Source organism: Phaethon lepturus, unplaced genomic scaffold (assembly GCF_000687285.1).
Source record: "Phaethon lepturus isolate BGI_N335 unplaced genomic scaffold, ASM68728v1 scaffold14697, whole genome shotgun sequence".
In the NCBI taxonomy this organism is placed as follows: Eukaryota; Metazoa; Chordata; class Aves; order Phaethontiformes; family Phaethontidae; genus Phaethon; species Phaethon lepturus.
In genome coordinates, this window is record NW_010551256.1 from 27460 (window position 1) to 44703 (window position 17244).

Here is a 17244-nt window from a genome sequence, read left to right on the forward strand (position 1 = left end):
AATGTGTGTTCACAGCCCAGAAGGCCAGTTGTATCCTGGACTTCATCCAAAGAAATGTGGCCAGCAGGTCAAGGGAGGCGATTCTACACCTCTGCTCTGGTGAGACCCCACCTGGAGTGCTGTGGCCAGCTCTGGAGCCCTCAGCACATGGACCTGTTGGAGTGAGTCCAGAGGAGGGACACAGAAATGATCAAAGGGCTGGACACCTTCTCCAGTAAACAAAGGGTGAGAGGGTTGGGGTTGTTCAGCCTGGAGTAGAGAAGACTTCCCGGGACACCTTTCAATACTTACAGGGGGCTTATAAGAAAGACGTGAACAGACATTTTAGCAGGGCCTCTTGCGGTGGGACAAAGGGTAATGGTTTTAAACTAAGAGGGTAGATTCAGACTAGATGTAAGGAAGAAACTTTTTCCAATGAGGGTGATGAAATACTGTAACAGGTTGCCCAGAGAGGTGGTAGATGCCCCATCCCTGGAAACGCTCATGGTCAGGTTGGACAGGGCTCTGAGCAACCTGATCTACTTGAAGGTGTCCCTGCTTATTCACGAGGATTGGACTAGATGACCTTTAAAGGTCCCTCCCAGCCCAAACCCTTCTATGATTCTATTCTATTATTCTAAAAGACACTGTGCAAAAAATATGCATTCATGTGGAGGTGGAGCAAGCCTAATTTAGAAGAATTAAATTTATGGTCAAAGCAATCAAGTGCTAAATTAGTTTAAAATCAAAGATCAGGGAGTCAGTGAAAATTAATACAGCATAAGGGCTGAATGTGGGCTTTCTTCAGGGAGTCTGCAAACTGCTTTTCTTCTTGTGTAAGAGTGCAATTGTGCCACAGAACTAGACTATGCTCTGTTAATTTTTTAAACCTGTCCTGTTACTGCTTTTGATAATGGATTCCTTTTACTAAGTATGCTAGTTGACTTTTTTATTTCAGCACAAAAGGAAAGTGTTCCCTCTGGTTTTGCTTGAGTGCAGGCAGTCAATGCATGAGGTATTTCATATAGCATTGATATGTTTATACATTAAATTTTTAAAGGATGCATACAAAGAAAGGTGTAGGCTAACATGGAGGCAAAGAAGAGATAGAAAAACAAATTTTTGTTCATGTTCAAAAGGAAATTTCCGTCAACAAAGGTTTTTTGAGGGCTGTTACCTCTGACGCTGACACATGAGCAATGCCTCTGGGTTCATTTAAAATGCAGACGATTTTTTCCAAGATCCATGGCTTGAAATGACAAACAAAGGGAGAGTTTTGGGTGACGTTTCCTTAGCCTTCTCATTTCCAAGCTAAGCCTGCCTGGAATCTATTTGATCATTATGCACTGTAGCTTAAAAAGAAGAAAAAAACATGGCATTGCCAGGGAACTTCACAGCCGTGTATGACTTGTGTAAAATGTGGAGCGTTTTTGGACTCATTCCATTGAGAGAGCTTCTTCCTGGCTCACAGAGGCAATTCTTACAGTATTTATTCATTTTAAGTCTCCTTACATTCTGCTTCAGGACTTTTTAGAATTTTAAATGGATGAGAAGAAATCTGGCACTGTCCCCTCCTGATGAAAGCAAATGACCATATTTCTCTCTAGTTCTAAAAGAAGTAAGAGATACCTGAAGTCTAGGTGGACGAAATTTGTTAAAGTGACTGCCACTAGGTAGGTGCCGCCTTTTCCTGGATTAGATCCTACAAGAGGACTAGCAACATAGGAAACCTTTTTGGTTTTAACTCTGAGGAAAGCACAATAACACATCTAAATGATGTGTATTCGAAATAATGAAAGGATGGAGGTTGCTCCATGTCCTGTTGCTAATTTGTCCACTTCCTTGCAATGTGGTAGAAGATGGTACAGGAATGCTGAAAGCATAAGAACAGAGAATAACATAGTACGAGAGATTTTATTTAAGGAGTTGGTTTTCTGTATGATAATGCGAAATTAGCAAAGCAAAATGCAGGTGAAATCTAGAAAGTGTTGAAGAAATCTAGAGGCCTGAGAGATCATACAGTTCTGTGCACTGGATGTGTAGATCATTACAAAATACCTTCTCCATAGGTCAGACAAAGTTGGAGAAAGGAGGGGGACTCTTCATGTTTCACAGATGGGGGAAAAAGAAAAAATGGTGTATTGCACAAGGATAGCCTCTGTCAGTGCCAGGAATTGGATGGACTTTTAAAAAAGCCACAGAGTACAAAATGGGAACTTCTGATTGTCTTCGCAAAGAATTTGAACAGATCTGTTGAGTTGGCTTTCCTTCACAGAGCAGAACTCTTCCTGGTAATACATTACTTCTGCAGCACTTGCTCTTCTGTAATGCAGCAAATTTTTCTTCACCATCTTGCTCACCTGTGACTGTCCCCAAAGCAATGAACTCACATGTACCAAACGCAAGGAAAAGAATACAGTCTAGCATCTTGGTGCTCCTGTTTACTCTCAGGGTTGCTGTATTACTTCCCTTGAGAATACAAGGTATGTGAAAGCAGCACTAAAGTGCATCACCACTTGATGGCACCAAACAAATTTGAAAGACCATTTAAAATAAATACAGGGAAGCGACTCAGCTCTTCTGCAGTGTGAGAGGGCACTGATAGAAGTAAGTCATGCTTGCTGTATTAGTAGAGCACTCCATAAAGCACTCTCAGCATCTGATAAACTTTTCCATTGTTCAGTTTCTTTAACACAGCATGAGTACTTCAGCACTGTTGTAAATAATGAGCAATGGGGCCTTGTGTGGAAAATTAGTAAACTAAAAATGTATTCTTAGCCCAATGTGCTGTCCAGTTTGTAAGCAAGAGAGGGTATGCACTTGCTTGGCTGAAAATGTTCTGGTTGCCTTGTACTGAGGCTGTACACTCACTGTATCTCTTTTGTTACAGTAATTTTGCAAGTACAAAGCAATGGTTTAATGAAAATCAAGTTCCTGGACTGCATCATTTGAAGAATTTTCCAAAATAAGGAGAATTCTAGTACCATTGCACTGCATGCTGTTAGATTCACAATAACCTTGGTATTTCAGAAACTCCTTGTCCTACAGATATTCCTCCTCTTGTTCCCTATGGGGACAGATCTTCTCAGTTCAGTGACTGGAAGGATGACCGTATTGATTCTTTAGCCATTAACAGTAAAATGTACCAACAGGGAGCTCCCCTAATACTGTTATGGATGCTTCTCCTTGTCTTTTCTGAGCACATTATAAGAATCTTGTCCTTCTCAGGTTTTTATTAGTTCTCAGAAAAATGTGTTTCAGCAGCAGACATCTGCAAGATAACCTCCTGGTCGTTCCATTAAACACACAGCAATTGCTAAAGGCTTCCGTTATTTAATTCACTCTGAATCCTTCTGCTTTCTGTAGTTTTAGCTTCCTTCTGTCTTTTCATCTGTCCCTGAACATACTGCCTTGCTTAATTATATCATGTTTTGTGGAGAAAGAGAAGGAGGAAGATGTTTATGCTTGTCAAAATGACCAGCAATCTCGTCTTTTCCCTTATTCCCTTTCAACTAAAAATGCCTGCAACAACGTTTGGTTAGTTTGTCTAGGTTAGCTGTAAAAACAGACACTCTGTTGGCTTCTCTTCTCAGCTAGCAGAATAGAGACAGAGTGCATCCCAGCATTACATGGATCAGTAACAATTAAAGATTGCAGCATATCTGTTTCCCTTTCACTTCCAATTCTTCTACCACATCATGGATTAATGGAAGTGTGCAGTGTTGAGGGATCATGTACATGCATATGTATTGCATTCTTGATGACATGGACATGGAAGAATTTTGGCACCAGTTCCCTCTCTTCATTCCCAGGCAACTGTTTTGTAATTCATTATTAGAATTAGCTAGAAAATTATTTGGCTGAGAAGCTGTTTGCTTTTTATTTGGATAGTACCTACCACAGTGGAGACCTTATCTGAGCGTAAAGATCTTAGTAGTAACATACAGTAATTATATCTGATAGATCCTGTGGTTGTCCATACACATACTCTCAAATCAGTGCTAGCCCTACAAAGGTGATGCAAAGATTTTTTTTTGAAAGGGTTTTTAAAACATGCCTCTGAATTTTGTGCATATCCATTCCAGAAACTTGTGTTGATTGAGGATTAGTTTCATTCTGGTTTTAGACTGCTTCGCATTCCTTCTAGGCCTTTTACTGTCCAAGTGCAATTTGACTTTGAAACCAAGAAGCATTTCACCATTACAGTAGGCTGTAGCATTCCTAAGGTGCAGGAGGTATTGAGAGTGCTCTCTTTCATGGAGGTATACTCAAGAGAATAAATACAGCTCAGCAAAAAGGTGAATATTCAAACCCATTAAAACCTTTGATTTGTTGGTTTTGGTTTTTTTTTTAATGTTTGCTTCCCTCCTCTGTAACTAACTGGCAGGAAGGATGCCAAAGATTGTATCAAAAGAAAGGCCCAAGTCTTTAAGAACATCTTTGTAATGTTTTTATAAGCTAAGTCTATTGTTTTCCACTTGTGAAACAATATTAACCATTTAATGAAACAACTTTAAAAGATGCTGGCAGCTTTATTGCTGGGTGCCGATGTTGCACTCTGATCCATCTTTAATGTCTGCTGAAACAGTCCATAGCAATTAGATAATTGTTTCATCAAAATATGATTAAATCAAAATGCCTGTAATTGATGCTTCCTTTAAGCATTACTGAAACAGGACTTTAATGAAAGCAAACATACGTTCTTGCTGTTCTGAATATTTGAACTACAGAGGGAAGAAAATGGAAAGCAATTAGAGCAACAGAATAATGTTTGCAATTTAATATTCGAAGCATGCTTTTCTTTTGCTGTTAAATTCTAATTTAACGGGGAGATTTCATGTGCCGCTTACAAAACTGCATACTTAGACTTTATGTAGGTGTTTAGCTCTGTTTTTGGCACAGATGTCTTCTGCATTCTGAAGGCTCTCTAGGCTGCAGTACATTTCCAGGCTTGGTCATCTGTGTAGCCCACAGCCGTGGGATGCAATACGCGGAGAATCACTGAAGGAGAAAGAGGCTTGGTGGCCACGTTAATCTGATAAATGTTCTGGAAAGCATGGTCATTCAGATGGAAGAGCCAGCCCTGCCTCTAAATGGTGCTGCAGCTTGGCGTGAGGCTGCAAGCATCTGCACGTGAGCCCAGCTCAGTCATCGGCATTTTCTACAGGAAGTGGCAGTCACTTCTGTGCTGGGGATGAGCCCATTTTTCATGCATACAATTTGAATTGAGGAAGGTTGCATGCATTTCTCCACGCTGGGGTGTAAAATTCAGCCCAGGGCCAAGGCAGCAGCTCCTACCACTGGACTCTTGATTGGGTGTTGAGTCTTTGCCAAAGGTAAAGTTTCATGTGCTTTTTGTCACCACTTCTCAAAATACAGAACAAAGTGTATATGTCTGAATAAGGATAAAATAAACGAAGCTGAACTTAAAAGTCCTTAGGTTTACAAGTTGGTTGGGCGCTGATGTAGGTTGCCTGGGAAGACTGCTGAAGCCGTGGCATGAGGTGTCTCAGAACCAGTTGAAGAACCATCTGTTGGGAACACCTCAGCGGTGCAGGGGGGCAGGGCTTTCCTGCAGAGTTTCCCCTTGCGTGAGGCATGCCTCCCTGATGAAGCATTTCTAAGGCAAATGGAGCGTGCAGCAGCCCAGGGATGGCCTGCACTGAGGCACAATGAATTCTTAAGTGGTTGAAGCGAGGCGTGAGTTAGAGAGGGTGGGAGACACCAGATTATACAAGCTCTAAAGCGTCAGGCCCAGCTGTACTTTGATGTAATTCTGATACTTGCTGATATCATCAGTCATGGAGCAGTGTTGCTCTTTGATGAGACCAGCAACAATACAATGTTATACAACCAGAAGGACAAGATTAAAAAGCACTATGGTGTTTATAGCAATCTCAGTAGGCCTTCATAATTATACCAAGCTATTATTTTATGGTATTCATCTTTTTAGGGGAAAGCAGAAGGCTTTCTGGAAAGTGAAAAGTTTAAAATATTACGCGTTTGTGAGAAGGTCAGCTTCCCCTTTGTACACGCTGTTAAAGCATATCAGAGTTTTGTTTCCCTTACTTGAAAGGGCTAGTTGGACCTCTTTGGAGAGCAATGACTGACTGCAAAGTTAGACAGATTTAAGATCATGAAAAGTGTGTGTTCTGAAACTCCTAGTTTGTTGATTACAGAATTTGTTTCTGTGATTACCAAGAGTTATATTATCACCTGGACCACCTATCATTCTTCAGGTTTCGGCATAGTCCAAATTGCTGGTACTTGAGAGACTGGACCATCCACAGCTGGATCAGACAGTGCTTAAAATACGGTGCATCAGACAAAGCCTTATACACATTAAAAAACAAGGTAAGTTTTTACAAGGAAAAGCCATGAATGTATTTGATCAGCTTTTTGAGACAAGTGTGGCTTACCTGGAATTCCTATTGCAGACAGGTCGTGTAGACTGTGGTTTTAAGTTCAGGTATTTCTTTCTCAAGACAAAAATCAATGTTGCACCTGAATTTTAGCTAAAGCTCTTTACAGCTTTTATTTCCTCTTCTGTCCCAGGAAGTTTTTTGTTTTTGAATAGTGTTGGTGTCCAAAGCATGCTAGGTGCAGGAGAGGCATAAAAACCTGATAGGCAATGCCCCTCACAGTCCTAAAGGCTCAGATAAAATGCCAAAACAAATCCAATATATCAAAAGTTAGAAGGCCTACATCACAGGAGCTGTGCTAATCTCCTTGTGTTGGTTGACTAACTGTCACATTGCAGCAGTTTTCAATGCTGTGGTTCTGGTCTTTCTGATACCTGCAGCACTGTGTTTGGGAAGATTTGAACATCAGATTTTCGCACTGATATTTTTTTCCTCCTTCAGGTTCAGTATGGAATTTTCCCAGATAATTTTGCATTCAATATTTTGTTGGATTGCTTTATAAAGCAGAAGAAATATGAGGGTAAGAAGACATGTACCAATTTTGCATCCTTAGTTGTATGCTGTTAGATTCTGCAGAGCCTTTCTTTGAATTAAAAACATTTAGCCATATGTTCTCTGAAGTCACCCTAAAAACATGCCTTCTTCATTTAAACTGCTCTTCTGCATGTTTATATCTCATTTCTGTTGGGTTTTTATTCATTATATAATTTTGAAACACGTGCAGTTCACAGTTTTTACTGTTACAAATCCCATGCCACATGTAAACCAACTTCTCCAGTCTTTACAAGTCTGACTTACATGCTAACAACATCATAGGAGTAATTACTGACAATTTGAGTGTTATAAGAATCAAAATGCATGTTGGTAGAGTTCATATTACCTACATTTAGCTATTCAAAACACTACCTATCTAAACTGTTTGTCTAGACTTTCTGTCTTTCACTGGAGAGAGCCAGCTATGCTGAATTGCCATGTTGAGGTTGCCTGTCTTTCACTAGGGACTGTTATAAGTGTTGAGGTGAATAATTCTCTCATGTTTGATGACAAATATTTAAGATTTTAATTTCACTGCAGGTTTTCTGGTAATGTAGAGAGGGAGTGAGCTTTTCTTTGCATAAGCCTCTTGTGAAACAAATAACTGAAAAGGACAACAGAATTGCAGGACTTGTCTGTAGCTTTTATCATGGATGTTTTGCTAAATGGCAAATTAATAACATCTATTTATTTTATTTGGAGAGCCGCCCCATCTGTGAATTCCCCTTTATTCCATCCATATTTCTTTTCTGTGGCAGGCTCAAGGCCTTTTGTTTAACAAACTGTCCTTCCTGACAGGGAATGTCACTGAAACTCCCTGTGGAGCTCCTCCAGAGCACTGTTTGCTGTTTGCTGAATACAGTGAGTGCTGTGGGTGATCTGTGACAACATTTCTGCTCTATTGTACTCTCCTGTCACCTTAAGGGCAGTGAATTTAAGCCAGTCTTCTGTTGTTTGTAATCTAAACACAAGAACAAAGAAGTAGTTTTTAGAGATTTAAAAAAATATGTTAATGATTCAAGGGCTGAGCAAAGAAGAGCCAATTGAAGAGTGTAGAGCTGAGTTTGGAAAACCTCTTTGCTGTCCTCTCATGCTATTAAATCCATTCTTCCTTCTTGCAGTGTGTTTGAATAACCTAAGCAAGTAAAACTAATTCTATAGTACTAGTCACAGGAAATCTTTAACTTTCTAACTACTTCAAAACACGTTCTAGCAATAAAGTATTAGTGAACATGAGTGGGTGCGACAGGGAGTTGTGTAAATTTGCACTTGCTGATAATGTATTGTTTTCCTCCATAGATGCTATGTCAGTAGTAACAGAGATCATGCTGCAAGAAAGTTTTGATGAATTCTCAACACAGCTCCTTTCTCTCTATGTTTTATACCAGTATCTGGCAACCAAGTCTGAACGTACGGTAAGCTGACCACACTCAAAATGATACACAAAGTCTCCATTTCTAACTGTTGTGGTGCAGTCAGTTGGACATTCAATCCTGAATATGTAGTATTTCCGCTAAGTTTATCTGGAAAAAATAAATACTCCTTTTTTTTTTTTTTCTCATTGTTTTTATAACTGCAGAAGAAATTAAAAAAAAAGAAACAATAAAATAGGAAGGCCATCAAATAAATTGTCACCACTTTTGCTGCTCCCTCTGAAAGGGAAGATGTGTTGGGATTTTCAGATGTAATGTATGCCTATTGGAAGGTTATGAAATGACATTTCAGTTCAGTTCAAAGAGGGATCTATCCGTTAACACAAAAAAAATAGCGTCACCTATTGTGTAGGACTCTGTTAAGGTGAGTATTGCTCACCATTAGAGCTTGGTAATGATGTTGTTGCAGTCTTATAAAGCATTTTCACTAGAGTTTTTACTGTCCCATTTGGCTTTGGATGTATTGTTTCTAGTATGTATTTGTTTTAAAACTAAATCCATTATATCTTTCCTGTCTTCAAGGATTAGGGGTTCCTCATTCACATCTAGCTTGCTTAAGACCAACATGACAGTTCAGGCTCTTGGAAGTGGCATTATTCTACCTTTGCAGAAGGTGCTCAGTTAGGTATCGGCAAAGGGCTCTGCCCATGTCCATCATTTTAGGCAGCTATTTTTCATGTAGTTTGGCACAAACCTTCAATATCATGTTGTTATCCATAAGGAACATGCTTGAAGCCTCCATTTGTCTTACATGAAGCATCTTCCTAAATACACATTACAGATGCCTTAATGTTTTACTCCGTTGGGTTGTAATTTCAGTTTTCACTATAGAAAACAGATGTGCATTTGCCCTGTTCTGTATTCTCCTTCATTCTCTAAAAGTCAAGTATGCTTGATCACTTGTATAGGAAGAGCAGAGGGACCAAAATTTTTTTTTTGCCATTGTGTTTGTGTATCCTCACTACAAAGCCAAGCACTTGTGTGTAGCGTTTCATGAAATCTGAATATGCAAGCAAGGGTAGTGTGGGCATATGATACATTTAAGGCAAGCATATTTATATAGCTGTGACTTATTTAATATGCATTTTGAAACAACTCCATCCAAAGACAGCAATAAGCCATATTTTTATATGTATACACCATACAGAGTACCATTCAACACCTTACAATGCTTAGTACGAATTTTCTGTGTTTGATTTAAGAAATTTTGATAGACAGAGCTATGAGATCTGCTCAGCTCCTCCTGAAGATCCCATTCCCTTTTTCCAAGGTGTGAGACAGGTCAGCCAGGGTCTTGTTGAAGACAGGCCCTTGGCCGCAGCTTAGGGTCCAGCAGCCTGATGAAATGTTTTTTTACATTTGAGAGCTGAATCTTGGGTAGTCTATGTTAGTATTTAATGTGTATAGCAGTGATGATGGAGAGCTTCCGTTTTTCTGCTGTTGTAAAGACCACTGAAAGCCTGACTGTTTTGGCTCTCCTCAGAAAATTTCCTCCTTGACTGCTGCAAACAATCAGTATGATTGCTACCTTCCACTGCAGAGGTGTTAATGTTAAGTTCTTGCAGTTCCTTCAGCTCTTGGAGCCAAGTGGGCTAGCTCCCAAAAGAACCTAAACTGCTAAAAGCCCTGTTTTTCCAGTTGCATCTGATTTTCCTGTAACATTCAGCTGGAGTGCTGAATTCTGCATGGAACAGCCCTATTTCCTTGTATCCTCTTTCTGGATCAAGCAAATACCTTGCCTGGCTGTCAGGTCATGATATTTTGTATCAGATGATAACATGCAAATACTCGTAGCACCCATAGGGAGACACAGAAAAATGCCGTACCTTGAAAATACATCTCTGAATAATGCATTAAACCAGAAGGTCGAACCTTTGTGCTTTTTAAGACTCAGTGTACCTCAGGGAATTTTTCAGAAGGCTTGTTCCTTTCACCAAGGATATTTGTTTCAGGTCGGAAGGTAATAAACACGACACTGAAGTACCCTGCCACAAAAACCATGTGTTAGGGTCAGACTTCCTCCAATCTATTGCCTTTTATAGCTTCCTTTTCCTCAATTTCTTAGCAATGGGAGTTGTTCAGCTCCTTTCACTTGCAGTAAAGAGACGTTTATCCTTGGTATTTGTGCTTCTCTGGTCTTGAAAAATGTACTGTACTATCCCATAGCAAAAAAATGTCACACTACTCTTGTGATTTTAATGTACTTACTGATTGGGTGCCCTTCTTTAGCCGTCACTGGTGGTCTGGCTCAGACAGACTTTTCTCTAGCTGGAGAGACAGCTGTGCTTTTAACCCTGGGCCATACAGTGGTCTTGGTGGGTTTCGTATGTTCTTTTCACAGTGCAGATTTTGGACTCAGAGCAGCCATTAGCAGCATATTCTTCTCAGCATTTTCATATTCTAGTGAGGGGTAGTGGAGCACGTATCTTACCACATACTTAAAAGTAAAGGCTGCTCTAGTAAGAAGCCATGTAATTTTTTTCCTTCATCAGTGTTAGCCTGAAACAAGTGGTAGAGTATAACAGGCAGAGCTTGTCCAATGTAAATTAGTATAACCCTCTGTCTTGAAGGAAACACACTGCTTGACTTCCATGCAAAATCTCAGCCACTCACATTTCACTCTTCTGGAAAGAGAGGAGTTCCTCAGTATAATGTGTACTCCTCAGTATAATATGTACTATCCCCCAATATATACATACTAACTGTGAGCACTAGACATGTTTAATGATTCTTTACTTTATTGCTAAGACATCTGATGAAAGCCACGTGTGCTGTCTTTGCTGCCATTTTATGTTTGTCAAAGAACACTTACTTAGTTTACATTACTTGCAGTGGGAAGAGGAGAGAAATCTTGGTGCATCGCTAGTGCTTACCAGTCTAAAGCAAACAAGCACTGTCGGTTTTAGCTCCCAGCTATATGGCTATGCATTTCTTGGTAAGTTTTACCTCCCTCACAGTCATGTTTTCGCACAGTCATCTTCAGTGGCTGAATTACATTGGCATCTTTGCTTTATTAAAATGTAATCAAGGAGAAGGGTAAGGGAAAAAAAGGCAGAAATAATGGAAGGAACAATTTCAGAGTTAAGACTGAATCTGTTTTGTAAACCTGGAGGGTAGTACTGATTTGAATGGTTTTGCCTTTATCAGACAGGTTCGGAACCTGCTTTAAGGCTCCTGATAGGTTTGGATTGGCAGCTGAAAGAAGACCTTCTTAAAAAACAGTAGGGTTGGTTTGTTTGTGGACCAAAAAATTAAAAAAAACCCACCCAAAAGTACAGAGTTCCATAACACAGATTTAAGGTTATGGACAATGCACTCTTTTTCTAGTTAGTGAACTTCTTAAAATAATCCTTAAACCTCAAGAAGTTCAGAGAGCACAGCCTGAAAAACACTATGTTTAGAAGACTTACTACTCACTGTAAAGTTAATGTTTCTGTTGCGAACAGCAGATAGTAGTGCCTTTATCCTGTATCTGTTCAGGAGTCTTCACTGCTAATGATATACTATATTATTAAAGAGTAGTTAGATCAGAGTGTATCCAGAATTGGAGGGAAGGGGAATGAGGTAAGCAATTCTTTAATTTTCTCTAACCTTTAGAGCAATGTAGTGCAGATGGGTTTTATCCTTCTCTACAAAATGCTTGTTTACTTGAAAGTAATTAATGAATTGAAAATTTATGATTATGCAGTTGTTCCATTATGGCATTATATTTTATTCTAGAATTTATTGAGGGTAATAAAAAGTGGACTTGTTCCTAAAATGTAGCCTCAAAATATGGTGTGTAGTGGCAGAGTTAGGATGCTGACTCGGATTTTATCACGATTATAAGACAAAAAACTCATTTTCAGTCAAAAAGGGGGATAAATGTGAAAATGGATTTGAAAACAGGATTTTCCATAGAGCTGTAGTTTGTTATCCAGTGGAGATGCTGGTACAAACAAGGACTTTGCTGTCCAGTTGGCATTTAGTTTAGAGTGTTTTTTATGTCATATAGATTGTTTGAGTAGTGGCTGGATTTCATGCTCTTGTCTGTGAGTTGTAGTACTTTCTTCATGACATTGACATTTAGTAGATCAAAACCTATTTACTGGTATGTCACATATCCACAGTCTTGCGAACAGTAATGGAACCAACCTCTAAGAGAGTGAAAGATGTCTACAGGCACAGAGTGGCCTCAAGCACCTCAGCTACTTTAATTTAGCTATAGTTCATAAGCTTTTTCTGTGCACTTACTACCTTACTTTTCCTCAACTGTTCTCTTCCACGCAAAGAAGAGTAAGGTGTGTTACTCTAAGGAACCTCCAGCAGAAATAGGGGTACTAAGCTGTATAGTTAACCAGAGCATGTGCTGTAAATACTGTACAGGCTGGCCTTGCCACATGTGTGAGTAGACCCTGAAGGCCATGGAGGTGGGTCCAGAGCCTCAGATTTAGTGCACACATGTTGCACAGTCAGTCCCTGAAGACTAGGGAGACATTTGTCACGGAGATCTTCAGACATCCTGCTCAGAGCTGCTGTTACAACTGCCAGACAACCAGAAAACCTGACCACTTTTCCTCTTTTCCATCTGAACAAAATTTTTAGACAAGTGGAGAGGGGGAATGGGGAGGAACCAGAAACAAACGTCTAATAGCTGCAACGTTGGGCAAAAAGAAGGCACCTTAATAAAATAAGGTAATAGCAGTTCTGTAAGAGCAGCTTTTTAGAAAAGGGTGTTGTTTTTAACCTCAGAAATGAAAACATTTGCTGTCACTTCTAAAAAACAGAGCCAACTTGTACAGATTCTGTTAAGACTCAAGTGTTGAAGTACTAACGCTGAAGTATTTTTTTATCACAGGGAAAGTGGAATTGAATGAAGGGCTAAGAGCTGTATACAACCTAATGCCACTGATGTGGACACCCGGATACCTGAATAGAGCCTTGCAAGTGATGGAGAATGTGGCTTCATTGACAGGAGACAGCAAAATCTGCAAAGAAGCTGTAAGTGCGAATGCTATAACTTGCTGAACAGAGGGAATTTCATACAAACCAAATCCAGTAAAGCTTGTGAATTCTGTGCTTTGCTAACGAGAAGAGGCCCAGCAATACTTCTGAGGTCTTTGGAAGACAGGAGAAGTAGTAATGTTTTGAACAGAACGACTGCTTCAGTTGATGAGCCATTGATGATGTCTACTGTCATGTCCTTGGGAATGAGTGCCTGTTACTGCCACAAACCATTTAAGTATGTTTCCTAAGCCTTCCTCTCCCTATAGACACACCTGGGTCTGTGTCACAAGAAGCAGATCTGTGGGGATGGGAAGACACCTTTATTTCCCAAGCTTTTGAACTCACTCAGAGACATACTTCTTAACAGCGAGGATGAAATATCACAGCTTGTTCCTCTCCTGGCTAATTCCATGTATTCTGTGCCCTCTGAGATTATTGTCCTGAGTGATACTGGTCCAAAAACAGTACAGAGTAATTTCTGGAAGGGTAGTAGGGCCCTCAGCTGGGAAGAATGGATAAATTTGGACCATTTGTGAGGTCAGCACTGACTAACGGACTTGGGGCATCAGGCTGATCCTGGAATCAGACAGCTTAGGAGGCATAACTTAGGAAACCACCACCACATGGGTTGGAGCATAGGAACAGCACTGAGGTCTCACCTCTTCTTCTTATGTCTCTGGTGATGGGAATCTCCCTTTTGCTAGCATCCCTACTAGGCTTGCAGTCTCTACCTTTCCTTTCACAAACAAAGGCCAGGGCACTGCTCAGCAAGTTCTCCTATCTGTTGCTTCATGCTCGGAAGCAGCTCTGTGTAATACTGGACATTGCAAGGAAGTAAGTGTCACATCTGCAACTTCCACCATTTTGAGTTACCGCTTCGGATGTATGGTTTTGGGGATGTCTTCCTTACTCCAAGTCTGAAGAACTCAGCCTAATACACTTGTGATTTTTTTCTGCTTACAAACCCTAGACAAATTAAGGAACTCCTTGGCTTGCTCTGGGTTGTCCGTGAACATCCTAGTATGAAACAAGGCTGCATTTGTCTGTGGTATAACAGGTCCATAGAAGATCCCATCCTTCTGTGTACTGATATTGTAAAAATAGTAAACACTAGTAATATCTAACAATGCTTTCTTCACTGAGACACTTTTCATTTTGTTCAGTAAACAACTAAGAACTTATAAAATAAGGTTGTAACTGATTACTTAGTAATCCTGCAAGTGTCTCTCCACAAATCCAGTAGTAGAGCCCAAAAAGCAATGACCATGAGAGCCACACAGAAACTTCCCTGAAGAGATACTTGGCCTCATTGGGATTTTAGGTAGCAGTATATAAACAATAGTGCAAGTGACGTAAGTTTCACCAAGCTGAAGATCAAGAGCAGGCCTGGATGGCTTGTTACTATAAAAGTAATTTTTCTCTAATGCATTATTTGTGACCCCAAATTGTAGAAAAACAAGGAGAATGTGTTTGTCCATATCCTTCTCTGGTGTAAAGTAATTACAGTGTATTGTTATGCATCATCTGGCCTTTTCTACCTAAATGCTCATTAAGATTTTAATATTAAAATCCATACAAGATATTTTTAACTACTATTTCCAGCTCAAATGCAGTATTCCTAAGGGTGGAGAGTACTGACCAGGTCAATATTGGGGTCAGTCAACTTCCACTGAATTCAGCAGCAGATATGATGGAAAAAACCTGAAGTGTCATGAACCCTTTTTTCTTCTAGTATACTGGACCTTTCTCAGGCAGGACTAGGTTGACTATTATGTAACTCTCATAAATCCGTATCATAGCACTGAGAAGTACAGGTTGTATTAGAAATCATTGTCCTTGCATACCTGCACAATCACAGAGTTACTTGAGAAGGACACGGCCCTGGTTTTGCAAACTTGGTCCTTTTCCAAAATATAGTAATTTTTTTTGCTGAATAAATGTCATTATCTAAAAGGGAAGGTTTTGAATGAACTTTTTAAACTGTGCAGTTTTGATGTTAGCATTTTCAAGTGATTTGCCCAGTAATTATCAGTCACTGACTCTTCTTTCAGGCTTTAAGCTTCCACTCATTTCTGACTAGGAGAGTGTCTCTTTTCTCTCTGCCATTGCTATCTTAGCAACATAGTAGAAATAACTGTTGTGCTATATTGTGCTATATTGTTTAACTTTGAAAAAGCAAGACAAGTTTTGGTTTTGAATTTCAATTGTCTGATAAAGTCTCTAAATGACTCTATGTATTTCCAAGCACATAGTTATTTCATTGCTTATTTCATCCTGTTTCAGTACTGCTAATTTAAAGATTACATTTCAGTGTCAAGAATGTTACTTCAAATAAGCCTAATTTTTATTCCTTTAGCATTATATACTTATGCTAGGAAAACGAAACCATAAGTATCAAGATCCCTTTTGCTTGGAGAAGGCATCACAGATTCAAAGGTTACACATAGTTATTTCATCCTAGTGATAAATATTCAGAATTAGGATTAATGGAAGGATAACAACTCTTCACATTTCTAAAGCTGAACTTTAAAATGCAGGTAGCCTCATCCAATAGTTCCAGTTATGGAGATCATGTTATTTGCAAAACAGCAGCAGCATCCATATAATTCCAGCAGTTCTATCTTTTGCATCAATATTCCATACAGAAATACTTTACCTCCCATTGTGAAACTACTGCATTCTTTTGCTACAACTGCAGTAAGATTAGGAGAGAGTGGTACTCTTACTACCTTGAAAGACAAAAGCATGAAGAGAACAGAGGTATCGCAGATTAAAAATATACTTATACCAATAAATTATATGCCTATATTTCCATTTTTCCTGTTAAATTATCAAACTAATGATAGGAATGAATGTTCTTGTTGCTGAACAGGTGACTTCCCTGCTTCTTTCCACCAAAGAGGTACTTAGATGATCTGTTAGAGGTTATATTGCTCAAACATTCCGTAGCAATATCTTATTTAGATGTATCTGTGCTTGTGTATCATGCTTGTGCTATTATCACTGTGACTACCATTTAGCATTACTGTTTATGGCCAGATATCAGGCCAAGAGAAGACATTAGCTTAATGCCTGACAGGTCTGCAAATACCAGTGTAATATCTACAAAATACAAAATAAAAATCTGAGTCACGGGGAGTTTTACCGTTGATGGAGCAGGTGGAGTTGTTCTGTTGGAGGGATTTAGTGTTCGAACCTCAAAGGTCCCAAGTACAGCACAAAATTCTTCCAAGAGTAAGTCCTATTTTCTTTTAGAATTTGGTTTTCCTTTTTATCCTACACAGAAGTAATCACAAAATACGTTGTAACTCATAAAGTTGTTTGTAATCGGGACAGCAGTTTTACTCAGATTGTATGTCCAGACTGTTTATGCTAACAGTGACAAATGTGATTGTTCAGATTGATGCTCTGGAGACCATTTTGCAGTCTGTCTGTGAAGCAAAACCTGGTCCAGAATCAGCAGAAGAAGTCAAGAAATTAGAGCAGAAGCCACAGTGTGCAGAATCAGAAGAAACTGAGCAATCTAAAGCACCCGAGTACTACAGCCGATTCAAGGTAAGAGAGTTTAATTTAGCTCAATTTTCTAAGCTGTAGTAGATCTCCATAATATATACTAGAAAATATATATGCTGACTTATTATGGCTAGCAGACTAACACCCCATCAGTGCATCAGGAGTCCTACCTGGCATTTTTGAAACTGATGTCATCTTACATTTTCACTTCTTCCAACAGGAAGCAGCAGCCTACAAAGACATAAATGCTCAAGGCCACTTGTCTTTTGTCTGTCTGCTGGGATTTTATCTTCACTTTTCATACATCAAAATGTTAAATCCAGTCCTGTTCACAAAAGTTGTATGTCATTAGAAATCCATTATCTTACCTTATTTGG

At 39.4% G+C, this 17244-nt stretch overlaps 1 protein-coding gene across 1 annotated transcript in view; it reads left to right on the forward strand.

Moving 5' to 3' along the window:
• The window catches only part of MRPS27 (mitochondrial ribosomal protein S27), a gene marked incomplete at its 3' end in the record, with an annotated part of 42620 nt that extends 25711 nt beyond the window's left edge, over positions 1-16909 (forward strand). The window contains exons 4-9 of the mRNA XM_010290852.1: positions 6219-6333; positions 6843-6921; positions 8235-8350; positions 11201-11303; positions 13206-13348; positions 16754-16909. Of these exons, the coding sequence (XP_010289154.1) occupies positions 6219-6333; positions 6843-6921; positions 8235-8350; positions 11201-11303; positions 13206-13348; positions 16754-16909 (712 nt within the window). The remainder of the gene's footprint in view (positions 1-6218; positions 6334-6842; positions 6922-8234; positions 8351-11200; positions 11304-13205; positions 13349-16753) is intronic.
• Positions 16910-17244: the final 335 nt, after the last annotated feature.